General features: G+C 37.7%; 1 protein-coding gene across 6 annotated transcripts in view; it reads left to right on the top strand.

Moving 5' to 3' along the window:
- inpp4b (inositol polyphosphate-4-phosphatase type II B) overlaps positions 1 to 27,014 on the top strand; it is a 189,150-nt gene that overhangs the window by 89,530 nt on the left and 72,606 nt on the right. For all 6 annotated transcript variants that reach the window (XM_023334716.1, XM_023334715.1, XM_023334718.1 and 3 more), the window contains 3 exons: positions 12,180 to 12,285; positions 19,507 to 19,576; positions 25,060 to 25,207. In XM_023334716.1, the coding sequence (XP_023190484.1) occupies positions 12,180 to 12,285; positions 19,507 to 19,576; positions 25,060 to 25,207 (324 nt within the window). The remainder of the gene's footprint in view (positions 1 to 12,179; positions 12,286 to 19,506; positions 19,577 to 25,059; positions 25,208 to 27,014) is intronic.

Below are 27,014 nucleotides of genomic sequence, written 5' to 3'. Positions count from 1 at the left end.
AATTTAGGACTAGGGTGTGAATTGAGTTTAGGTTACTATTTGAGTTAGGCATGTAATGGTTAGGTTTAGGGTCAGGGTTGTGCTACAGAAATGAATTAAAAATGAAAGGAAGTCAATGAAACATCCTTGCAATGATAGACATACTGTGTGTTTATGTACAGTACACCTGCTAGGTACTTTGTAATGTACCTAGCAGGTACATACAAAGGGACATTTGTATGTACCTGCATAGCAGGCTGGACGATACGGCTGTAAAACATATAAGCATATAAGCATTTCATATCAGGTGATACTGATAATTATTGATTAATGTTTTGTTTTAAATATCTGAAATACTTCCAAACTGGTGGTGTGACATTTCTCTCTTTTATCCAGTTTTCACTCCACACTATGGTTTTATTTTTAAGCAGTTATGTGGCACAGTGGCAAAACCTGAAACTCCTGCAGCTCAAGTTATTCAACAAGTTGTTGCTAGGTAACCAAAGCGTGAATGAGTTGCTAGGTAACCAAAGAGTGAATGAGTTAGTTGATACCACCAACCTTGCTTAGCTGGCTGTGAGATGTTGAAGAGCTGAAGTCTTTCCTCTGCCTACAAGCCCCAGAATGCTTTGCAGTTCTGGATCAGAATTCAGTGAATATTTTATTGAATACTGAATATTCTATCAGAAATTATCTATTGATGATGTGTCTGCCGTGATATATATTGTTATTGATTTATTGTTGGGATAGCCAATAACATGGAGTCTTCACAGATTGTGGCCCACTCGCTTTGTTTGGGATTGAAATAAAAAAGAAAACATTGTGGGCACGAGATAAACTGCACATGGTCAGGAATTAGTCTAAATTAGATAGAAAGAAAATTACATCTAAATTAAAAAGCAATAAAGCTAGATCATTTCTTTGTGTTCTATAGCAAATAAATGACACAATAACCAAGCAAGCAAAAATGTTTCTCACTTCAGAATTTAATTTGAACCATTAGTGAGGGTACTGCACATTATATATTGGTATGAATTGTGTAAAAGACGCATTAGGTGACTTGAAAATGAGATGCATTGCATCATATAAACCAGCCCTGTATGATTTAGTGATAATTTAGCCTGAACATCAAAAATAAGCCAAATCATTGAAAAATGAGCCATAAATAATCAAGCTGTTGTTTTGTGCATCATGTGAGCCTCCGCAGCCAGATACTTTATGTGAACAAGGAGAACAAATGTACATGAGTCTATAACAGAAAGAGATTTCTAAATCAATTTAAGATTGCATACAGTGATATAAAAAAGTGGAAACAGTATTAAATATGTATCTGTCTGTTAGGAAATGTTCACTTATTGATGTCTAATCTTCATTTTTTTATCTCCAAAAAAGAAATATTGTTCTGCACTTAATGCACTAAAGGTAATCTAGTTAAACTCATTAAAAACAAATATGAACAAAAATGTGTTTTGTATGTAGGGAAAAAAACCGAGGGCTCAATATTCCTGACAGCTTGTGAGCCCCTCTTCAGCTGAAATGACCTCAGTGAAGCTTCTTGGAGCATTTTACCTCTCAGGCTGAGGAAAGTTTGTCACACTCCTCACTGAGGGGTTTCTTCCATGATCTGTCCAATTCAAGTCACATCATAGCGTCTCCAGGATCAGGATCTTCACAACATAAATAAAGTTATAATAATTAGTGCTATAGCACAAATAGGACAGAAAATATGAGAATAAATCAAATTGAATGAAATGCTAAAATAATTTTTTTGTTTTGGAAAGTAGTAAGGCTTTGCTTTCTTTAAAGTTTTAACTGGCAAAACTGAACTGAACTGATTTATCAGTCAAATTTATTGGCTGATTCAAAACATTGACAATGAATATCCAGTAAGTAATTTGTAAGCTGCCACATGTTACTCTATTATCAGCAAAGCAGGAGATGAGGCAACATGCTTGAGGAAAATAGAACAAGTCCTAGAATGGAGCCTTGAGGAACTCCACATGTAAGTGGTGCTGCAGGACTCAAAAATAGGTAGAAATAAAACTCATAGATTTATCAAGCTGTGACAAGGTAAGATTCTTTTTGTCTTGATTTTGTTTACTATAAAACATCTAATTATGTACGCCTAGTCCTACCATACACACATTCACCACATTCTCATATTCTGAGAGAATAGGGATAGGGTTAGGGTTAACCCTAACCCTATCAATTATTCATCTTGTCTCATTTGGTAACATTGGTTCATTGTGTACCGAGGCTGAGTCATTACCACTGTGGCCAGAGTTTAATTTCTGTAACCTCTCTGCACCATTTCATCATTCTTGTGAACTACAAAGCTCAAACCAACATAATTAAATATTTTTTGTATGTTTTATGCCCAACATTTTTTTTCCCATTTTCTGTTTAAATATAAAATAAATATAAGCCAAGCTTTATTGTACGTTAATGCATTTTTATTTTTTTTAAAGTGTTTTGATCTTTCATTAATGCATCAATGTTTAAGTTATTTGACACACTCAGTAGTTCAATTATGTATGCAGTGCACTCTTCTTTCTGAATAAAAAAAAATCCAACAGGTCTATTAAAATTCAAAAAGTTCAGGAATGAAATCTATATTATTGAAAATTTACTCATTTGTGCCAAAGAATTAAAAATCAATACCATATTCACACTGATTATCATTCCTCATTTAGCAACCAAAGAACCAGCATTCATAATGCTGGAGCAACATTACGCTCAAGATATTTGGACAGAAAAAAAAACGTGTTAATATTTCAGATGAAGTATAATTAACACCCTCATTAGTAAGTTTTTATCTTTACTTGTGAAAGATTTGTTGCCTGTGGACGCAGCAAGGTTTGCTGTCTTTAGTGTTTATGTCAAGATCAGGAAAGCTTGAAGGGATGTTAGTCACTTCACAGAAGTGCGGAAGCATGCCCTGACAGACAGGCTTTTGATGGATAGGAAATACAGCAGAAGACTGTCAAATGATTTTCAAAGGCCTGGCAACTCGACTGAAGAGATTCATCAGGGAATCTCGCCCCCCAACCAGCTGAGGCAGATGGATGTCCTCCCCCAGTCTTTTTCCACTGGAGGTCTTTTTCTGCTTAAAGGGAATTTCTCCTCTTGTTGATTCCCAACTGACGTAAAACTGAGGAAGAACGGGACTGAGTGTTGAGCTGAGGCAAAGATTTGTTTCAATCTGGTGGTTTTCTGATGAGTAAGCATTCTAAATTAGCATCATTAATTGCACCGCACTGAATTAAAGTGTAATTGGATTGAATTTGTTAGAAAAATGACTTTAATTAATTTAACATGACTTGGTTTGCAAAATAAAACCCCGGGCTTTCCAAAGTTCTTTTGGTTTAACTTTCAATTTTACACTCATTTATGTTTCTTTTTACAGAATCTTAAAAGTTTTAAGATTTTAAAATCATCTTGAGCAATGAACTGTACTCAACAAAAATGTGTATGAGAAACAGAAAGAAGACCTGACATGTGTATCCTCTTTTCGTACATCGTCTCTGTGCTAAAAGCTCTGTGGGATTCATTTTGTTGTGTCTAAGTCTAATAATCATTTTTGATTAGTTAGTTTTAGTTTTGTAGCTAAAAAGTTATGAATTGTTCCCAACAGTCTAAATGATGTTTTCTGTGAGTACTTATTCATTTGTTGAGCTAACAAAATTAAGATGAAGAAAGGACATTTTGATTTAAAGGTAATGTCCAAATCCCAAAAGAAAAAAATCTAACACTGAAGAATACATATGAAATGTTCAAAACAGCAATATATATTCTTCAACTATACAGTATTTTTTCTTCATCTATCTGTCCTACAAAATTGAAACACATGCCTTTAAGAGTGCTGCCAAAACACAGCAGGTCTTAATTGATTTTCTCTCTGCCATTAAATTCCCTCTATGTTCCTAAATACATTCTGAATATTCATTGAAAGCTTATTGTTTCTTGCTTTGAACATCACCTTTGTGGATTTAAATTGTCCTATACCATGGATTTTAACAGTTGATTTGTGTGTTCATGAAAAGAAACAACACGTATTATCCTTTTTTTTTTTTTTTACCTTGTGCATATCTTTTGCAAAGCACTTCTGCATGTGTTTTCCCAGATTTCCAGAGCAATTAAAGGACATAAAGGAGCTGCTGGAGAGATGAGGGGCTTTTGTTTACTTTGCTCTTCACAGCTTGTTAAAAAGTAATTATAAAGCTTTGGTTAAATGTAGCTTTTTCTCACTTTCATGCTGAAATAGACTAGGAGATTGTATTTATTATTGTTCAAAACTCATGCATGTGGAAACAGCTGCTTTAAAAATACACTTGAACTCTGCGGTCTGATTTCATATCATAGAATTGATTATACAGTCATTATTAAGTGAGTGGTATAGAAGGTCATCATCTGAGCTAACAGTTCACGCCGTATGTCGCCGCTCCACCTTCCTCCTCACTCTAACAGTCTTCACTACCTGCACTTATCCAATTTTCATTGATTTACACTTGGCTAATCCTCTGAATGTACGTTATCCGTCTTCATCCTCAGAATGTATGCACACGGCCGAACAGAACCAGCTGGGAGCGTAAACACATCCTCCAGAAGTCTTGCATCTTCATTGTGATTGAATCCATATAGAGCAGCTTTGCATTCAATTGTAAAATGGCAGTAATAAGTGTTGCTGTGATGTCAAGTGTTTATCACTTACGGTTCCTTTGGCATCCAGCATGTATGTTTGTTAAATGAGGTGGTTAACTCACTATTTGCTCTTACCACTTCATCTGGATCCTAAATCCAACTTTAATTATTAGGCACATGAGAACTCTGCAAACAGTATTTAAATTCACATGTGCACATTGAAGGAGTTATTAGTTGCTTCATGGTCTCTTCCTGAAGCAATTTCAGTGCAAATGATGGGGAACAAAAACCCACAGTTTGTCTTCTGCAAATCTTCCAGCAGCGTTCTTGAGCCAAACCCCGTTCCATGTGTCATTGTTCCTCAGCTGCAGCTTAGCGAGAAATTAACTAGCCGTGAAAGCTCAAATAGGAAATCAAATCCTTAAAAGGCCATACTTGAGCTACTGTTGAATCCTCTTAGGTCTATATTAAAATCCACCTGTACAGAGAAACAAGACATGTTGATTGTTCCCATCACATTTTATCAGCTGTTGGATTCCAAACCTAATGACTCATTATGCGTGCTGAAATGAACTTTGGAAAATTATTTAACTTGCAGGGCAGTATCACCACTATTTAGGTGGGAAATGAGTTACTCATTAGCATTTTCCAGGAGTGGAAGAGATCAACTTTGAGATCCTCTAGTCACTGGATGGTGTTGGCATTCTTAGTTGTACAATACTGCATCGATTTTGTAAGGCTGCTGGTGCAGTTGGCAGTCTGAGAATGGTGAGCCTTCTCTTTTCAAAGGAGAGGCAGAGATTGTACATCACAGTCCTCAGTCTGTCTTTGGATGTGTATGTCTAACCTCTGGATTCAAAAGAAACAATGGTTTAATAAAGGTTTCTTTTTTTCTTGTCACTGACCAGCTTTTTATTCTTATCTGAACATCTGATGTTATCTGTTTGGACAAAGAGGTTTCACGCTGCATATTGTATACAGCTGTGCTCGTCTCCCTGTAGAGAAGTTACTGGTTTTCGGACCTCGTGTTAAGAAGTTGAATTTCTTGAGTGGGATAACGATTTCTTTCAAGGTGAGCCAGACGTTGCCAGCCTGTATTTCTTAACTTTTCTGCTCCTCCTCCTGGCATGACTGCAGATTAAGATCAAAGTATACCAAGTCCTGAGTGCTGGTTAGCCACAGAAAACCCTACAGGAGGAAACCTGTGCTGAACATCATCGTCGGTCATTTTAACCTCTCTTTCATAATCATGTAGCGATTCCCAGAGGTGACTTTCTTGCTTGTGCACTCCCTTTGGTTTTCCATCCAAAAGTAATCAGTACTCTCAAGAAGCGTCTTTAAATATTTTGATTGGTTGATGAAACGGTCTATATACTGCACACTATTTCCACCTTGCTTCTCCTGTGAGCAGCTTATCCCAGACAGTTCCTGACAGTGTTTAAGCACCAACATAATGGTAAATGTAGCGTGAAGACTGTTCTCTTTTGCCAAGGATGCAGGAGTGTGCGTGCGTTTGTGTGTGAGTGGGAGAGAGAGAAAGAACAAGACAAATGAGGAAATGGAGCTGAAGTAAACAAATGCATTAAATTCACAAATTGTGTGCAAATATGAGTCACTCGCTGACATACGTTAGCTCCTGTTCTGCTTACTTCAGTTGTTTCTCAGTAGTAAAAACTGAATTTTAGCACTGTATACATTAGCATGATGATCATATTCATCACCTTGGTGTGCTCCAGTCAAATCAGCTTATTATTAAAAATCTGATGCTTGATTCACCATGGAAACATTTTAAAAATCTGTAGGAGAAAATATGCATAGATTTGGAGCAGAACAGATTTTACAAACTTAAACATGATACATGTGTTGTGCTGTACTTATTTTAAATTGAACATTTGCAGCTCTTTCATGAGCTGGAAACCAGGCCAGCCTTTTCTTTGGGAATATACAGTACTTCAAGTCAGGAAACAGTTGGTCTCTTTTTGTCTGCATCGCTTGTAATGACATTAAAGTGGATTCCTCTTTTGCTAAACATGCACTAGCTGCTGAAACATGTAACAGCATCAATCCTGCTTTATAAGAATCACCAGGATTAGTCCTGTCCTGTGTCCTAACATCAGTCTTCAGCGAAAACCAGCCAGCGCTATATATAGTTCACCCGTCCAGCTTTATATAGGTCAAGATTCCCATCTACAGTTGCGCTGTTACACTTCAACTCGTAGTACTCCTGCTGCCGTGTATAATCTTGGCAGTGTTTTTATCCCTTATCTCTCGCCGCTTCCATCCTACAGGCAATGTGGAGCTTTAAGGTATTCCGATAGAATCACTGTTCTAATGCCAAAACTCACAACAACAACAAAAAAACCTGCAGAGTTTTCTCCGGTCTCTGCGGGATATTTTCAGTGTCTTACCATTTTAGCAAAAGGGAGGAAAGCTGCCAGCGGTGCTTGGATTCGTTTCTGTGGTTGTCAGGTGTTTTCCTTTGTGAGACTTTTCCCGAGGGGAAACCAGCTGACGACCACAGAAGTATCCATGCTTTGATTTTTTATTTATTTTTTTCTGCAGTCATGGGATGCTAAATTAGGACCCTTGAAATGTATTTGTGTCTTTACCTTGGCATTACATTTGATATTTATTTACTTCAGAGTAAAAAGAAAGCCTTTGCTTTCATCTGTTTTCATCCATTTTATCAGTCTAAGCAAATTTTCACTGGAATATCGACAAGAGTTTTGGCATACAAGGGAATACGATGATACCAGCAAAACTGGTATCATGGAGAACACTTTTCACACGGTGGCAATGAGTTCTTTCCTAAGTGTCACAGCTTAACGATATAGATGGGGGTATTTGTCCAAATTAATTAAACCATGAACGTCCAGGGCTGTGCAAAACTTTTCCTTAATTTTTTTCTACCAAGAAGGAAAAAAAAACTTTCTTTTAATCTTTTAAAGTGCTCTTGATCAATAGTTCTCTTGTTCAATGTAGCCTTTGTACCTGACCATCACAGCATAAAGTGCAGCATGTGCTTAAAAAAAGTAGATAAATGGGGGACGAAGAAGAGATAGGCCTAAAAAAAGAGTTCAAGCTGAAAAACTAAAAAGTATAACAAAGACCTGGCATAGACCTGAGGGATGCATCATCCTTCATGCGTTTATGATCATAGTAAATCAAACTGATGATTTCAACTTGTAATTATTCTATTTTTGATACATTTTATATTATGACCTCCATCTTACAACTTGTTGCACTATTTTTGTCCTTGACGTTTCTTGCTTTAATTGTTAAATTAAACACAAGGTTGACACTGATAAATTTGAAACTTAAATCAAAAACCTTGTCAAAACCATGTTTAAGAAAGAAGAACAAGGTTCTGGCTTCCTAAGAACAAAATGGAAAGAAATAAAGTTGAATCCAGATTTGCTCTCTCTTGTTTCGGTTAAGACATTTAGTTTAACCACATTTGCTTTGAATAAGCCACATTCAGTATAATTTCTCATGGAGTTCTTTCTCAATCATCTGCCAAATGCAGCATCACTCTGCTGCTTATCCGCTGCTCTTTCAAATGAATAAACGCATCTGTCTTGTAGGGCTTGTCAGATTTGTTTGTTAAATTCATTCTTATGGAGATTACAGCGAAATGCGCCGGCTGTCATTACCCTTCCCATCATGTTTTGACGACTGTGTGCAGTCAGAGTTCGCTGGGAAATTTTCATTCAGCTTGTGCGTTGTTGCATAGACACAGCACTTTTTGCATTTGGAAAGGATTCAAATACATATTTAGGCAGAAGAATATTTTAAAATTGTTTCATTCCCATCAGTGAAGAACATGTTTTAAATTCTGTAATTAAAGTGTTGGAAAAATCTATACTTCAATCACTATTGGTAATGCATGAGCCATGTCAAACTTTAGAAAGGGTTTTTTCTTCATAATAAATCACTTTGCATCTTAGGTTGCTTAATAGTTGCAAGTAAAGCTTTCAAAAGAAAATAACTGTTAAATGTAAGGCACTTCTCTGAAAGCTAATTATTTTTTAATTGTGCCAAATTCGTAGCAGACATTTTACACACATTATTTTGTCAGTTGAACAAAGCTGTCTGATTAAGTGTTGTCATAAAAAAAGATCCCGGGCCAATTAGATTCAAGAGGAAGATGGACTTAGAGGGAGAGAACAATCTGCAGATTTGTCTCCGTGCCAGCTCCGACAGATGGAAAGAGCAGCGGAAGGCTGGGAGGAGAGAATGGTCTTCGATTTTAACTAACGCTACCGTCAGGGCCCTTTAAAGTTTCTTCTGAGGCAAAACTGTATTTAAACGGATGGGTTATTGCTGCAGAGCTCTCATTGTTTTCAGGATGTTTCTGTCCTTGTTTTTACCACTGTTTGTTTGGCAAACCTGCAGCATGGAGACTGAGCTACATCAAACAATCTCAGCCCATTTCAAGGTGTTCTTTATCTCAGCAGAGATAATATTTATAGGTTGTATTTGAGCAGGTGTTTAGTTTATGTTTGTGTCTCTGAAAGGGAAGTTGGAAGTGAACCATTTGAAAAAGGCATCAATCCACTCAATTTTGTTTTTTAGTTGATCAGATCAGTTACTTTTAATGACTAATTGCAAAAAAAGCTATTGAATTGTAAACAATTACTTAAACTTTAAAGTATGGGATGTATGTATGGAAGACCGCCTCCAACATGACAAACATAAATACATTTTAAAAATGAAACCTCTATTTTCTGTATTTAGATAAAAAAAAAAATCAGATTCATGATGCAACATGAAGGAACTTCATTATGAAAAACTTTAAATTTTTTAGCTTTATGTCTTGTTATAATGTTTATTCCTCATCCAAAATGTTCCCTGAAGTGCTGCTTTGATTCATTCATGCAAGCTTGAATCTCCCTTGGCAGCCATTTGTGGTACCTAAAGCTCCGCCTATTTATCCATACAAACTACCTTTCAGTCAAGGGAGTGTCGGAAAGGGCAAGAACTTCTTAAAGAGACAGAGGACAATTTTAAGGTGTCAGATAAGGCTATGATACAAAGTTATTTTAGATATACAGTATATAGCATTTTCATAACAGTTGAAGATAATATAGATACTTCACTGCGCTATAAAATGGCACTTTGTGCCTGGAAAATACATAATACTCTCCTTTAAACAGTTGCAAGCACATTTGTTGTCATCTTTTCCCAATTGTAGTCTTTAACTCATTTCAGTAATATCAGAAATAATAGAAATGACTCATATTTAATAATCTTTTTCATTATTTATTTAGTTTGCCTAAATAATGGGGCCTGATTTATTTAAAATCAAATGCACAATGAAATGTGATTAAAATGAGATTGAAGTAAAATTGATTTGGCTGGCTGCTCAAAGTCTGCACATTAACAAACACTCACAGCATTCGTCAATCAAATGTTTCCATCCAACCTTCTTCAGACAGATCAGCTGCAGCTTTTAAGTGTTCTTTGTTCAGATGCTCATTAGTTAAGTTCATGCTAACCATAGCAGGGCTTTCCAGCTATGACCAGTTTTCCCTTCATATGTCCCCATGATAAAATGTCAGATAAGATCCATTCTTAAACTGTACATTGTGCACTGTACAGTTTAATGCTATCAGAGTGTTATTAGTGCCACCTATTGTCCAAAGAAGCTCTTTAAAGTGAACTTAGTCACTGGCATTAGTTGGTTTAATGCCAATCATATTGTATTGAGCTACAATTCTCATAGTACCGATGTTTCGTTAAAGGCAACATGACTGACGAGAACCTTCTTTTTCTTTTCTTTCTGTCATTCCTGATTCTATGTCCATCTTGAAGCCACACCCCCATGCAAAGTCAGGGCCAAAAGACTGAAAATGAAGAAAACTATAAAATAAAAAATTTAAGTTGAAAACTTAAAATGTGGAACTGAGAAGAAATAAATATCAAAATATGGAGAAGTGAAGAACGAAAATAATTTCTTCAAAATCTTTTAAGAATAAACTCAATATTTTAGTTAAACTGGAAAAAAATGACAAACTTATTTTCAGTTTGAATACATGGTTGTATTTTTCAAGTTCTAGACAAAAGCTTAAGTTTTTAATTTCAGGTTTTAATTTTTTTTGTTGTTAATTACAATCTTGTTTTTCAAATTAACAAAACATTCATCCCCAATTTAGCTCCACACCCCAAACCTGGTTCATATAACGATGAGTCAGACGCTTTGTTAGTTTTGAAACTTTCAGTCAGATAAAGCGATGCATCAACTGTTGGTGGCCATCACTGATGGCTCCAGTGGCTGCACACATGCAGATAACTCCTGCAGATGAGGAGCTCTACTCACACAAAGCATTTGGGAGAAAAATAGCAGTAGTAGTTTGGTAAAATCCAAAAATAAAATAAAAAAATAATTAATCTTGAATTCTTTGTGGCCAGTCTGAATGACGGATGGGGATTTCATTAGTGGATTGTGGCAGTGTAATCTGAAGAGTAGAGGACCACCATCACCCCTCTGCTCTGCCTCTGGAGCACTGTCGCTGAGTGCCATGCATGTTAATCTCCATTTCCTTGATTATGTGTGGGTACATACCATCAAAGTCAGGGTGACTTTCTCTCTTGTTCGTCTTCGGCTTCATCGGAGTGAGGAAGGAAACGAGGAAATGAGGAGAGCAACGCTGGAGTAAACACCTAGACAGGTGTCTGGCGAGGGACAAAGATTAGATTTAGAAAGCAGCCAATGTTATTTTCTCTGCTGTGAGACTGCTGTAAGACATTAAGCACTAACTGAAGCTCTCCGTGTCCCACTGCAGAGACGCTTTTTCCCTGCAGCTGCCTCCTCAGGCTCCCAGTCCTCCTCCTCCTACGTTCGCTCACACGGCTTCCTTCCCTCTCTCCTCTTTTCTCCTGTGTGTGTTTAAAAACTTCTTCCTTGTACCTCATCAAGATGGATTAGCCTTGAAAGGATCCCTTCTGTTTCCATCACCGTCCCTACATTTTTTTTCCTCCTCGGGCAGTCGTGTGTCATCCCTCCTACCTCCCCTCAGACCGCTGGCTGGCACACAGCAGCCAGCGTTTTCTCCAGCTGGAGTGGAACCGAGCACATTAAGGATGGGTCTTTTAAAGTGATCAGACTTGCTGCCGTCATGTGGAGGGGCCATTTTTCTTCATTTTAAACCCTCTGTCTGCTTGCCAATACTATAGATTTTCTATCATCTCCTTAATCACAAGCTCTGCAATTGGAAAAGTGATTGGCCATGCTGCTCTACAGTATCTGAAAAGGTCTAGTCATCTCTGTTGGGCCTCCATTTGGACAGTAAAGTAAGATGTTCTCCCTCTCAACTCCCTGTAAACTTCTCTGCGTTTTTCAGTAAGCAGACTTTTCTGCACAATCTGTCAGGTAAAGAAATCCCAGAGCAAAGCATCTGTGTTTGCTGCTGCATGTTAATTCAACAAGCTTCATAATTGTGCAACCTGTTCAAAGTTGAATGTAAGCCAGAATGTTACTTCATCCACGTCTGATCATTGTGAAGCAGTAACAGAAAAAGGATCTTTTTTATGAGAAGCTCAATGCTTGTGTTTTTCAGGTCGGCGGATGGTGTGTGCCCAGCAGGAACAGTGGTAGTGAGTCGTCTGAAGATGGGGGAGGTGGAGGAGGCTGACCACATCGCCACCGACTCGTCCTCACAGAAGGTACGGCACACTCTAAACTCAAGATGTGGAGAAAACCTTAAAGAAAATCCATTCCTTAAAGGAATCACACTGAAAATTATATTTTTTGTGCATTGTTCAACAGAGAAAATTTTTCTTTTTACTACATTACCACAGTATTTACCACAACCTCCTCCCAGTAAACCAATCCTTGAGACCGCCTTCTAAAAATTCTTATTATTATTTTATTTTAATAGTTTAAACATCAAATATATCTTAATATGCACTAATATACATGATGGAAACTATATTTGCATTACTGCTAGCATCTACTATTATCCTTACATCCAATCAGGGGAAAGCAAAATAAATGGCTCTCCTGGATTGACTGCAGCCAATTGTGTGTCAAGGTTTTCTTTCAAATTATTATAGATGTGCTTTACAGAAAGAAAAAAATAAAACTTTATGTGAATAACTTGGTCAACAAATCTGTGGCACAGGGATTTAAACCTCAAACAATCCGTATGAAAATAAATGTAACCAGAACATTTTGTCTTCATTTCACTTTTTTCAGGTAATAAGCATGTCAAGGAACTTATAATTAGTGATTAATGACTGATGGGCAACATGAACTTATTTTTATCATGACATTTTGTGGTACTGTAATGATAATAATAAAAGTTAAGAAAATAACTACTTTTTACTAAATTTTTAGGAAATTGTAAGGCTGTGACTGCATGACACATCAATTAAAACCCCACAAACACAAATACTGCTCCTGACAAACATTCCCATTTGTAATACACATCTTTAGAGTGTACATTACTACCCTACAGCCATTAACTGTATTTAATATTTTTTTTCAAATTCATTGATATTTATTGATTCTAACAATCCCAACAACACGATTTTTAAACATCATTAATTGAAATGTATCATGACAACGATGAAATATAAATGACACAATTAATTCCCACCCCTGTTTATGGCTCTCTGTGCCATTGAGGTATAAATATAACAACGCAGACAGAGGCCAGTTTCCCATACAGACTTCAAAAAGATCCAGCCATTGGACTGAAGTGTGTGTTGCTCTCTGAAAGTAGGAAAATGGGGGCAAGAAAATCACAACCTGCTTAAATTTGTCCAGATTTGCAGCGAGAGCAATAAATAAAAAGTTTTTACAAACTGGAACAGTGACAAATAAGGCTGGATGAGAACCCAGTTTTATCTTGCTTCTTGCACAGTGAGGAGGATGGTAAGGGAGATTTAAGAAATATCTCTCCAAATCTAATTGTCAGACGACTGCAGCACAGAGTGGCATTTTGAGGTTGCCAAGACTCAATAACTACCATCAGACTCTAGATGCAAGAAAAAAACCTTTATCTTTATCTAACATGACAAATGTAAATGGAGACTTTGAAACGGTAGCGGGGATTTAACTGGAAATGTTTGTTCTGGTTTGTTGAGACTAAGATTTTGATTTTTCAACAAATGCAGAATGAAAGGTGATGATGCTGTTTCCCTTCCTAATGACTTGGAAACCTTGTTAAAGTAATTGGCATGAGGAAAAGTCGACAAATTTTAAATAGAAATCTCGTAAAAAAAACATCACTAAGTAATTGTTCCAAATCAACACAGAAATTGTTCACCAAATACAAAATCAACTGTCTTCCATGGTTATTTCAGTCTCCATTATTAAACCCCATAATTAACATGTGAGTTGGGCTAAAGAGGACAGAGTAATATCACTTTCTCAAATTAAAGGTTAGATTCCTAACATTTGTATTTTTGAGATTATGCTACTACTGTAAAAACTGAAGGTATTTTCAGACTTTTTTACCCTACGTTATGAGAGAAACATAAAATGTGAAGAGCGTGTTATTTGGCAAAGCACAAGTGTCTGCATATCAGATCCCTTCTGCTTATCCTGGGATTAGACCAGCTCTGCTCATTCTCTCCAGTGAGATTAAATAAATTTAAGTGAACCCTAATGAGGATTTAACTGGCGTGCGGACGTTTATCGTCGGCATTAGCATGATGGAGATGCTGATGGAGAAACGATCTGAAATCTTTCCAACCACTTTTATTTTATCTGTGTTCCACTTCTTTGTTTATTTTTCCGTAAACATTTCCTGGATGGCAGTTTTGCTGCAGCCAACGCCCTCGTTATCCGCACTCTAATCCTATTCGCCGCTCAACGTTTAACTCAATCAGGGAGGAGAACGGGAAGAGCGAGCTTCCTCAAAATTTTACTTTAAGTTTATGCAAATGGGATGCCATCAGAGCTGAAGTGAAGTGATATGTTCCCTCATTTCACTCAGTTTCATTCTTCACATTAATATCAAACGCATGTGTGCTTTAGAGCCAACAGGCTTTAAATATTAGAGAAGCAGCTTTCATGATGTGTCTGATGTACTTTCATTACAATGTTGCAACATATAGATTTATAGTTCATGCCTGCTGTCAGTGAGCTGTCTCACTTTGCGTGTGCACCCGTGTTTGTGTGTGTGTGTATGAATCACTGTCTTATATAATTGACCAAGGGCTTCTGCACGGTTGACTGACTTTAGCTTTGCCCAGCCCTGGTGCTGGTGCAGGGAGGGTCCCTGCCAGGCTCTTGAGTGTCACCGGCAATCTGCCCATGTCTTCTTGATGAATGTGTTGGCATGTGTGTGTATGAGTGTGTGTGTTGTCAGAGCAGATTTCCGCCTGTGCATGCTGTTTCCGTTGTAGAGAATATGCAGAGGAACAAGGGAAGGGAAATGACATCAGGAAGCTTTGCTTCAGATGGAGTTTCTGCACAAACTTTGTGCTTTTTTTTTGGGAGGGGACTTATTGGGATTGGGGTCTCTTGTTTGATTAGTTGGAGTGGCTGCTGCTTCTTATGAATATCCCACTACCCCTGTGAAAACACTCACCCAAAACAAGAAAGAGAATTGAGTCACCTTTGATCTGATCTCCTCTCATATTTTAGCCATCAAAGAAGCGTCGACCTCACACTGACCGCTGCCCACAATTACGATAAAACACCTTCGGCAGCTGCGCTCCTCGGCTTTTTGTTAATGCTTTTCTCTGTCTCCGGCACTTCTCGCTGGGATTTTCAAATGTCAAACGTCACCTCTGCTTGTTCTGATCAATGGGCAGGGTTTCATTTGGACCCTGTGTCTGTGTGCATGTGAAAGCATAGGCGTTGATTGGTGTTGTCCTTGCTCTAGATCCCTTTCTTAACTAGAAGAGTTTGCTCCATGCAGCCATTAAAAGCTTTTTTCTGGGGACAGATTTGTCTGTCTTGCTGTGTGTAATGGTTCCTCAGACCAGGCAGAGCTGACATGCAACAAGCGAGAGCGATTGTTAGCTGTCAGCCCCGCTTTGATCAGGAAAACCCAGACTTAATGCTTCAAGTGGCGGCCCAGCAGAGGCATGAATTTAACATTTGTATTTGGAGATGCAGAGTGTGGTCTAAGAGGGAAGTTTTGGTGGTTTTTTTGTCAAAATTCTTTTGCTACAAGTTCTCAGTAGTTTTCTTAATTTTCATGATCAAGATGGAAAAATATGCTGAAACGTTTGAAAGGAAAATGTGGAGAACAGGAAAATCAAAGAATGCAGCTGAGAGCGATTACGTTGTTTTAAAAAGTAAATTGTTGAACAAACAGATTAAAAGCAAAATCTCCATCTCCAGTTTGAACCACTACTTGCGACAAAGACTAACACTTACATTTCGGCAGCATTTATATTAAATTTGCAGTTTCTGCTCAAATTCTGACCAGCATTATTATTCTGATGTCAGTCAGCCTTCCCATTTCTACAAGCTATTGTAAGAACAAACTGCTTTCTTCTCGTGGGACATGCAGTGATTCTGGAAGTGACACTTATGAGTTATTTGGTTGTCAAAAGTTTATTTCAAGGATACTATCAGTCACACTTCTGAAACTCTAGGAGCCTATATCAAATTAGCTTTCTTTTAAAACGTTTGTTTAGCCCCATAAAAACACCTTCGCTTCATTCCAACATGTTTTAGTTGAAAGGAGGGTTAAAATACTAGAACAGCATCTGAATTCAGTATTTTTTCATTCATTTTGCTCAGACAGAAAAATGCTGCTGTTACAGTTAGTTACAGACAAAAGGAAGCAATTTTTCTAATAATTTCCATGCTTATAAAAGTATTTTATAATGCATATAAGCATAAAAATTATAAGTATAAATTTTGGGCTTATAAAATCATAAAAGTTATGCTTTTAATAGAAATTAAAAGCATAACTTTATAATTATGCATTTAAAAAAAGCATAATTTTTTGCCCTCACTGATCTGGCTGTTGTATGAGTTGTGTTCAACTTTGGAAAGTTTTTTTCCTCTAAATCCAGGAATTTAATTCATATTCCTACGGGAAACAAAATATAATCCTGTGTTTTTTTCCCCTGAGGATCCTGTAGGTGATCTTTGCAGACAAATGGCTTGCAAAATCCTTGTTATGTGTTGCCAGTATGTTGAGACAGATCAATTTAACATAGTCCCATAAAATTGTCTTTCTGTTTTAAAAAATAAATGGAAAAGATGATCAGAATTTATGTTTCCTACCTTCAAACTTTTTACGTTTTCTGGTTCTAAATTGATGCGCCCTTTAGTTTTCAAAATACCAAAACATTTTGACTTTGCATGACTACAAATTGACTTAAATCTTGACTCTGATGGAGACACTGCAGTGTTAATCAGTTCATTTGAGGACTGAAAGCTGTTAATCAGTGAGGTTTTGAATGAAATTCTGACCACAGATAGATGGACGGACAAAAATTGGCACCAGGATGTTTCTTGGAAAAAGATCCAAATGGCATTGTGCTAATGAACGAAATAGACAAAAGTGAAAAAAATTCTTAGTTTATAACTGATCACTAAATAAAATAATCAGCTAAATTAGATTTTAGAGCTTGCAGCATTGGCACTGTTCAGTATCCTTCAAGAAAATCAATTCATGTCAATGATCTAAATATGTGCAAAAGGTCAATAAAGTCTGTTTTCATGTGCATTGCTGTGCCAGCAAAAGAGTGAGGAGTGTTTTTAATGCCAGACTGATGAGTCATGTTTAATCCAGTCTTTGCTCCACAACAACAGCCATCGACAGAAGGAAACTCCTCTCTCCCTTCGTGACCTCACCACGTTAACATTTCTAACTTGGCATCAGTTTGTAAAACCAGCGGCGACTGGCTTTCCTCAGTAACCATGCGGGTTCCTTGCTTCATCTCTGCGGTGAGCTGGCTCCTCCGGTTCACCACATGTTGATTGTGGGTCCTGAGAATAAAGAACAGAGCTATCCTCTTCTTGGCTAGCAGGACACGAAGGTTTACCCCCACAGATTGCATCCAGAAGGAGCGCTCTGATCTGGGCTCCTACTGGGTCAACACAAACAGGAAGGCATAAAAAACTAAAATAGCTCTGGCCGCTAGCGGAAGCTATAAGCCATGATTCACACATGCACTATTAGCTGATGTTGAAAAATTAAGGTTAAATTGCCTGTCAGAAGAGGAATCAACTGAATGGAAATGAAAGTTCAGGCTCCCCTTTATTCTGGTGGATGTTCAACAGCAACACAAACAGCAGAACATGGCGGTGGTGATTCTTCTTCTCTCAGAAAACCGGTGGATTGACGTGGAAAGAGCTGCGAACTAGAGATGTTCTCCCAAACCCAGAGATTGAGAGAACAAGTCGTCTGTAAGGTGGAGTGGGCAAAATTTCACTAAAGATGTAATGTAAAACTGAACCGATATGTTCTTCCAGTATTATTTAGTGGTTTATATCCAGTTTATTGAACTAATTTTATATTTTTCACCTTATGGATTGGTTTGTTTTACATACTAAATGTTACATGTTACATTAAAGGTGGGAAAAGTTTGCAAAGTATTTATTTTAACTTTATCCAACTTTTTATTTTACACAAACCTGGCATTGAGCAGGCGGCAGACGTTTCAGTGTCACTTCATTTAATATTCCCTGTTCTAAATCAGTGCGTGAAACGTGAGCAGGAGCTCTTATAATGATAGCTTTTCTCTACTTTGAGACTTAATTTAAATAGTTTTCAATTCCAGTCTTACTGATTTACCGAGAAGAAACAAAAGCTCACAATGAGTGAAAAGAGCGGCATCTGCAAATTCATCGGCATTCATGTATTATAAGGGTTAGAAATTCAGGTTTTTATTAAATATTTTCAGAAATTTAGAAGTACCTTTTCTGGCAGCTTCACGGAAAAACAAAAAAGCACTGAACATAATGAGTTTGTTGCTTAGTAACACTATTAATGATGATTTAAAACTGAAGTTGAACACTTTTGTTTGGTGTAATTGGAGTTAGTATTTCCATACTGCAGGTTGTGTGCAAATTGACATACAGAAGACACAATATTTGTAATAATTTAATATTTGCTCTTCGAGAGGGAAATATTCATATGGAAAATCAATAACAACTCATTTAGGATTGAAGGGGGGTGGATTTCAGATCTGCTCTCATTTCAGAGAAGTCAGAGTGACTGTTTCCCTCCAGATTTTTCCTTTTATGAGCTTAATAATTGCAGTATAGGTGCAGCATTATTTGTCGAGTGTCAGTACATCAGCAGCCGTTTACTGTGTCGTGTGTTTTATGTGATGCGTGTCTTTAAATGCTTTAATTGCTAATGTTCACTTTTTCCCTGATTTTTGTTTGTTTTAGTGAAATTTGATTTAAGTTGATTAAATTCCTCCAACGCAAACACTATAAAACGCAACAGAAAGAATCAGATCAGATTCATGTGTTCGAACGGCCTAGTCAAAGTCCAAATTTAAAATCAGCTTGGGATGTTCGGTCTGACTAAGCTTGAGGTGTTTTGCAAAGGAGAATGGACAGAAGTTTGATCCTCTAAATGTAGAAGCTGGTAGAGAAATGGTCAGAAAGGTTTGAGGCTTGAATTCCAGAGAAGATGGATTCAAAAATATGTTAAAATAAATTAATTCAGGCGGTTAAAGAGCAATGCACACCACACTTCTAAATGTTTTCTTTTGTAAGAATATTATCAATGCCATGTATACGTTTCCTTCCACTTCATATAGATGTACGGACACTTAGGGGTATGAATACTTTTCATACTTTGTCATATTTCTCCTGACTTATTGCGTTTGCTAAACTTAAAGCCCTAGTAACTGTGAGGTTAAGTGTTCCTGTCATGGTAATAATCAAAACCTGTTTGTGTTTATAAGATGAAGAAACACTTTGATGTATATTTGTGTTTCTTTCAACATCAGTGTCCTTTGGTGTGTGAGCCTGCGGACCAGTCCTGCATCGACAGAGAAGATTACGCTCTAACTGGGCCAGGTACGTTTTCCAACAATCATCACCTGTAACTCAGCTGTTCCTTTCTGTTTTTCAGGACTATATTGTCTTTTTTCCTCCTACTTCCGTAAAATTTCACAAAGTCTTCTCCGCAGTTATGGTTCTCAACTCAAAGCCGTTTAAGCTTGCCTGGAAGAAAAGGTTAAACTACTGTAATTTTTCTGTACTTTATTCTGATCCACTTAATCTTTGCAGTAGTTAAAATCCCAAAACATCTTTGGTAAAATTCCTTTGATGTTCTCCATCTAATAACCACAAAATTGATCCTTTGAGCAAACTTTGAATGAAGACGATTTGAAGCGTCTCCTGTTTGAACAAAAACTTTAGATTTCACTGTTTTGATCTAATAAGTCTTATTTCCTGCATGCAGTCAGCAAATGAACCCCTCGGTTCTCCCTGAACGATGAGACGACAGGAATCCAGCTGCGTGAGAATAATTCTCCGGCTGCACAGAAAGTTGGATCCGACTCTGACGAAAACAAGAAGTGTGGAGAGAAAATTAAAGACAGTGTCGCAAGAAAAGGAGAGAACTTGAAAAGGTTACAGATCCTGCTGTGCTAAAACGTCACAGTTGTTGTTTAAAGAAGACTTTGCGGAAAATATTTTCCTTCCAGCACCCATTCTCTCTCTTTTATGCAGATTCGTATCACTTCTCTCAGCTCCCCAGCAGCCCGGCTCCTGTTGTAATGGTGTCATTGTCACTTATATTTTCTGCTGTGAATAACTAGTGAATGGCAGCAATTTTTGCAGGTGCACATCTGCAGCCTGTCAGAAACAATACCTTCCCTGCAGATGCCACCAGACTGCGTAATGCAATTTTCTCTTCCACTTTTATTGGCTTTCCAAATGAGCCTGCAGAGAGCAGTGAGGAAACAGGCCTCTGCGCGGCGCGGCGCAGGGAGTCATTTTCTTAAGAGGTGTCTGGAAGGGAAACGGAGGCGTCTGATTGGTGCTCAGATTAGTGGGACGGGGAAAGGGGCAGGCAGGGGGGCTGGGTTCAGAGGTTAATCCGCTTCTCTGAAGATAGTGGAAGTCAGCAGCTATCACTCCTCTGGTTTAAAGTTTTCTTTGCTTTCTCTCCATTCCCCTTCCTCACCCTGTGCGTTTTGTCATCCTGTTGACTTTCCATAATCCTCATGCCCACAATAAATCTCATTTAAATATAATTATGAGCTTTTTCAGGGGTCAATTTGAGGCTAGACTTAACTATAATCCTCATTAATTTCATCTTCAGCAGCACAGGAAAAAATAATAAGCCTTTCTATGGTCGATTTACCCTGCAATTATTGTTTTGTAGAGCATTTTTATGCCTTTATTTCACACGCTAAGATATTTTCTGGTACTCATAAGTGAAAATCAAAACAGTCTTTTTGATTATAAATCTACCATTACATTCAGACAGAGCCTTAAAAATACAAATAATAATAACACTGCTTACAGTTTATTTGTAGTTATATGAAAATCAATTGTGATTTTGGTGTACAGCAGAGGTTAAGTTATGTAAAGAATGCTAATTCACACATATACATTCAAACCTTTGGTCAGGTTTTTGGGTTGTTTTCGGTTTTCTGAAATTTTTTTTAGCGACTGTTTGTAGTTTTTTCTCATTCTTAGTTTTTTTTGCTTATATTTTGATCAGTCTTTCCTTATTTCTTTATTTATGTCTCGGATTTTTACTGCATTGGTTCATTCTTTGTTAAATTATTCTTTATTTCTGTTAGATTTGTGTTTTTCCAGCTCCCCAGTTTGTGTTTTCTCCTCCCTGTAACATGGTTCACTTTATGAGGAAGTACATTTATATACATGAGTGTATTTATATTACCCTGCATTAAATTCAAATCAGGCCAGTCCAAAAAACTAATATTATATTCAGTTTGCGAAATTAAAAGATTATTTTAAGCCTAAATTTGCCACTTAAATAGTTGCAAATGGAGTTAGTGAAAAAACAACATCATAAATAACAAGGAACAAGCAAATCAGGTTGAAAGAAATGTTATAAAATATCTTAAGCTTTGAACATCTCAGGGAACAGCTACTGTTCATCAATCAGAAACAAAATGAATCAGGAACTTCTGCAAACCTGCTAAAACACCTAAACAGACATGCCACACAAGAGAGAAACAGCTAAGATGATCATGACACTACAAAAGGTGCAGAGATCAACAGGACAATAATTAGTCACATTCTCCACAAATCTGAATTTTATAGGAGGTCTTAATCAATCAGGGAATTTTTAGTCAAACTTCAAAGTTGATTCTCTCCATGCAATGCAACTGATGAATTTGTGAAATTGCAATGAAAAGGACAAACAGTTGAATATGTCTGCACTGTTATGCCTGGATATCTAAAAAATATATATGCATTTCACTGATGTTATCTGCCAACATCTGAAAAGATCTTGGCCTGTTAACGCTTCAGCAAAGCAGTGTAGATAATCATCTAACATAAAAGAGATGTAAAGATGACAGAAATCTATTTTTGGAAGTGGAACAGCTCTTAAGAACTTTATTCTTGACTTTCTTTGGAGAATTTCTTTAATTTGAGGATCTTCGTAAAGATGTGTTCTCCAGGTTGAAAATTGATCTGAATTTCACAGAATTTCACTTTGTAAAAACCCTTTGCTGTCCTTTCATGCCTGAATCAACGATATCAGTCAGTGATTTCTAACGCTGCAGTAAGGAATAAAACCCTTTGTTTCTTTGTTTATGCTTTACATTTTCCATAGAATATACTACATTACATCCCTGTCTATATAAGAAACCATAGGCACACACACATACACACATTCTGTCTGAATAGGTTTCTCTGTCACTAGCAAAGTTTCACTTCTCACCCACATCTTCCCAGTTCTGCACTTTGTAAACTTTAGAGCAGGTCTTGCCTGATTATGAGAGAGAAACAAGCTTCTCTATCTCCAGAAACACTCCCAGAATGAGCGGCTGGCTTCCTAAAAAGAGGATCAAAGTTGCTTATAATTGGTTGACCTGACATAAGATTGTTTGTATTTTAAAGCAACAGTTTGTGTCACCAGCTGCTGTGAAAAAATCTGCCGTCTAATTAAAGTGTGTGCAGGTTTTCATAACACCAACATTCTCTAGACCGTCTAGTTTTTGTGTCCTCCTAACCTTCTGATAAAAGTCTGACTTTTAATTGGATTCATCTATTGGGCTCATGCAGTGGGTAAAATATTCACACCCCCTGAACTTTTTCACCTTCTGTCACGGTACAGCCACAAATGTCTGTGTATTTTACTGGGATTTCATGCGACAGACCAGCACAAAGTAGTTCATAATTGTGATGTGAAATGAAAAGTTATACATGTTTGAACATGTTTGAACATTAAGTGCATATTAGAATGCTAAATAGGAAAACTTTTGGCAGGTAGAGATAACGGAAGCAACAATATAACAAAACTCAGGGAAAATCTGAGAGAGGAACCGGCAGAAAAACACTACAAACCAGTAATTCTTAACACACAGTCAGTTTTTGGCAATAAGTTAATGGTCCTTGGTGTCTCGAAAATGAGCCCTTTCAAAAACCTCTGAAATGTAATGCCAGCAAGCACTGCCCATCACCTAGCAACCTCAGCAAAACCCAGCCCGTTCTTGCTGGTTGTGCAGGAGGCTCCACTTCTGCTTTTAAAAGATGTATGGTTGTATAATTGTGCATCTGTTTGCAGCCATTTTCATGTGTGTGTGTAAATGGTGAGTTGGAGGGCGCAGCTGCCAGCAACTTAGACAGACTAAGATCTCATTATCTAAGAATGACATTGTGTAAAAATGTCATGAACATATTTGTGTTGTCTATAGACCTATCCTAACCTGTACAAGAATGCATAATGGGTCACCTTTGAATACACTGAGGAATAGAAAAGAGTGGCATAAAAACCAGAGGGACCAATTAAGTAGAGGGATCTGGGTGAAGATAGCAACCAAAGTGAGATTAGGAGATGTGAAAAAGATGGAAAGATAGGCAAACTAGCAGGCTGAGGAAGAGAGAAAAATGAACAAAGCTGAGACTCTGGGAAACCAGGGATTAAAGGAAAAAAAACTGAAACTAACAGGAACAGTAAACAGAAAGGAACGCTAATCTAAGAAACGTAGATCTAATACTCAAATAATGATAAACTGATAAGAAAAACACAGAGAGGACTGAAGACCACATCTAAGTTAATAAACAGGAAGAGATCAAAACAGGAAACAAAGATAAGACTCAAGTCCAACCATCATTAGATCATGACTCTTTCTTTATGTCATATCCTGCTATGACCAAGTCTCAATGAGAGGATCATTTTATAGTTTGGATAGATTTACAGCCGTTATCCTCCCCTGAGTTAGCAACGGTTCGAGCCTGGCCACCCCCATGAAAATTTTCAATGAACTCACACTGTGATGCATCTCCTTGGATCTATTGGCACCGAGAGCGTGAATAAAGTTAACCCATTTAGCTGATGATAATTTAGAAGGCGCGCTGTAAAAGTTTAGCACCTTTAGAAATGTTTTTACAGGCATTCTTAGAAACAACTATACAGCAGGAGCGAGAGCCACCTTAACACTCAACAGCACATCACGCAGAGGTAGCAGGATTAATGGGACAGGCGCTGCATGACACACAGCTGTGGAAATAAATCACAGTTTTGAGTCGAACTTTGTCAATTTTCTGAATGAGGAGTTTGTTGTGTACGGCACCATTTTCTGTGTTGTCATTTGCTCCAGAAGTATGGATCCCAGTTTTAAATGAAAGCAAAAACATCTTCCTGCCACGCATGTTTGACCATCGTGACACAAAGTTGTCAACGTTTCACCTCGGGTGCTCCGGCTCCGTCTTATTGAGCAACTTTTTTTTTCAGATAAAGGAAGAAGGAGCAGTAAACACTGTTTAAGGCTGACAGCTTTCTCGCCTTCTGCTGCAAGCATGCAGATAAGAGCATTAGGGCTGTTTTTCGTTTTCAGCCCCTCGATTGCTGCTATTAGAAACTCTGCAGAAAGGAGGAAGATGGTGCAGAATGTGAATCAGGTGGCAGGGTTAGCATCCAAAACTTCAAAATGATTGTACAGCCTGTGACTTGGTGTCATACAATAAATAAGCAATTAAAATGGAAACAGAGGCGATTCGGGGGCAAAGATTAACAACACGAGGGTTGTGTATTTTCTGTGCTGACATTGAAGAAGAGAGAGAGGAAGTGGAGCTCGGAAGATGAGAAATGTCTTATCTTTGGCAGACACAGCTATTGATTATAGAATTTAATTTGTGCTTCATACCTCCTGTGACTTTTAAAGACTTCTGATGTCTTCCCGCTCTGCTGTGTCCTTGAGGGTGGCAGCTGCCGTTGTTGGTTTAGATTTCCTATTCGACTTTGCTAAATTTTCGAGGGATTATCCCAAGGATTTCCATTGGCAAGAATGTGTTTTATTTTGTGCTGTGTCAGATGCATCTCTATTCATTTGCTCTCTGCTCCTTCACAGTGTTCAGGAACCCGGTATGCAAGGTGTACAGATTTCAGACAGTGGACAGCAAGTGGATGCTGGTGCGGGAACAAATGGAGGAGTGCACTCTGTCGTTCACCATCCCCAAACAGCTGCTGTCGCTCTACATCCAGGAGGACAGGAGCAGGTATGCCGACCGATTGTTGAGCCTTTAAATGCCACGGCAAAATCTCCTGTTAAACCTGTTTGTTCGTCTGAGGAATCCTCTTCTATTCCTTTCATTTTGAACAATATTTAAGCTATTTTTATAACTTGCAGCCTATAATTTTGCTGGACATATAAGTGGAATGGAGCCAAAGCTTTACAGTTTGCCTCAATTGCACAACAAAGAGGCAGCCAGATGGAGTCAATAAAAGATCTTCAGCAGAGTCCACTGCAAGGCGGGTAATGATAGAAGTCATGGGGAGTGATCTAGCTCAGGAACCGGAGAAACCAATGAACCACAATAGCCACTTTTAGAAAACACTTGCAGCTGAAAATTGGAAACGTTCTGGCCTTTTTATGTGATTTCTGTAAAGATTGAGCCGCGAAAGTGAAGTCAAAGTCAGCCTTGCTGCCAGGTTGGGTTGCGACAAACGCCTGAATGGGTAAGGCACCTTAACAAGGTGTAGCAATGACAGGTGATCAATGAGGCCAGCAGGCTGCTGGACCAAAGGCAAAAATGCATGGTGTGGTGTGTCATTTGATTAACAATCAGCTCACAAGTCTTCCCCCATGGGTGCAACTATGGATGCATTCACATCAGTCCGCATCAGTTAAACTGTAGTCTAACTAAAGTCTGGTTTGTTTGGAGAGATGTGAATGCAAAATCAAACTCAAACGACCGAAAAAGCAAACTCTGGTCCACCTACAAACTTTGGTTTCAAAGTGAACTCTGGTGCAGTTCAGATGCATGTATGAATGCTGAGCACTCCAAAAGCAGGAAGTGGACTATATTGGAGGGTTTTCTGGGTAAATGCAACCTAAACAAACATGAGAGCATAGAGCTAGTGGGAGAAATTGCTTGTGGTGTTTTGCCAGAGACAAAAGAGAAAACCTACCACAGCTGATAGCTAATGCTACTCCATTTTTGTGTACATTTCGCAAAGACAGAAGTTGTGCTCAGTGTCTTCTTCTGAGGTTTTTATGTCATTTTTTTGGTGGTTCTTGGTCCACCACAGGCGAAGAGGTGGACAGGTTGCTCAAAGAGTTTGGATTGTTTCACACGGTGCAGTGTGAAAGTGAACTGAAAATTCAACAAATGTTGCCATTTTGGTCCCTAATCAAACTGAGCCTACTGGATGAAAAAACAACAACTGTTAAACAGCATATAAAAACTTTATATGTATTTTTTTTATGTTAATGCTTAAAACTAAAAATAAAATACTGGCCCTTTAAAAATGACAACATATTTTCTATTTTAGATGCTTATTAAAAATGGTCTTTTCTTAAGAGTTCTGGTAATACTGGCAGCTCTAAACAAGGTTTAGTTGAACTAAGAGGGAAAAAAGGCGTTTTGGGTTGTAAAGGTTGCAGACCCCTGGTCTAGCACATATAATGATCTCTGAACGATGAAAAATGGGAAGTTGAAGAGGTCAAATATTCATGTTTTGATCATGGCTAACCTTCTTGTTCCTAAAATATAGGAAGCCGTTCTTTTTTTAAGCACTTCCCAGTAAATGTTGACTTTAAGTTGTTGTAGGAGCTGCTCTTTACCTAATCTGAATAATTGTCTTATTCAGATTGTAAAACATTATCTAAGATTATTTGATGCTTTCGACTTGTTTCATTTATGTGACTCATAAAATAGCATTTTTTTCTGCAGCAGGAGTCTGTATAAAAACCTGCGAAACAATAAGTGCATGTCTAAACCTGTGCTCAGAACTTATTAGAATTCATCGGTTTAAACATAAAGAGAGAAGATTAGTGCAAAAGGGACAAATGTAGGTCAGAAT

Source organism: Xiphophorus maculatus, chromosome 5, assembly GCF_002775205.1.
Source record: "Xiphophorus maculatus strain JP 163 A chromosome 5, X_maculatus-5.0-male, whole genome shotgun sequence".
In the NCBI taxonomy this organism is placed as follows: domain Eukaryota; kingdom Metazoa; phylum Chordata; class Actinopteri; order Cyprinodontiformes; family Poeciliidae; genus Xiphophorus; species Xiphophorus maculatus.
This window is presented reverse-complemented; position numbering and strand designations above follow the sequence as displayed.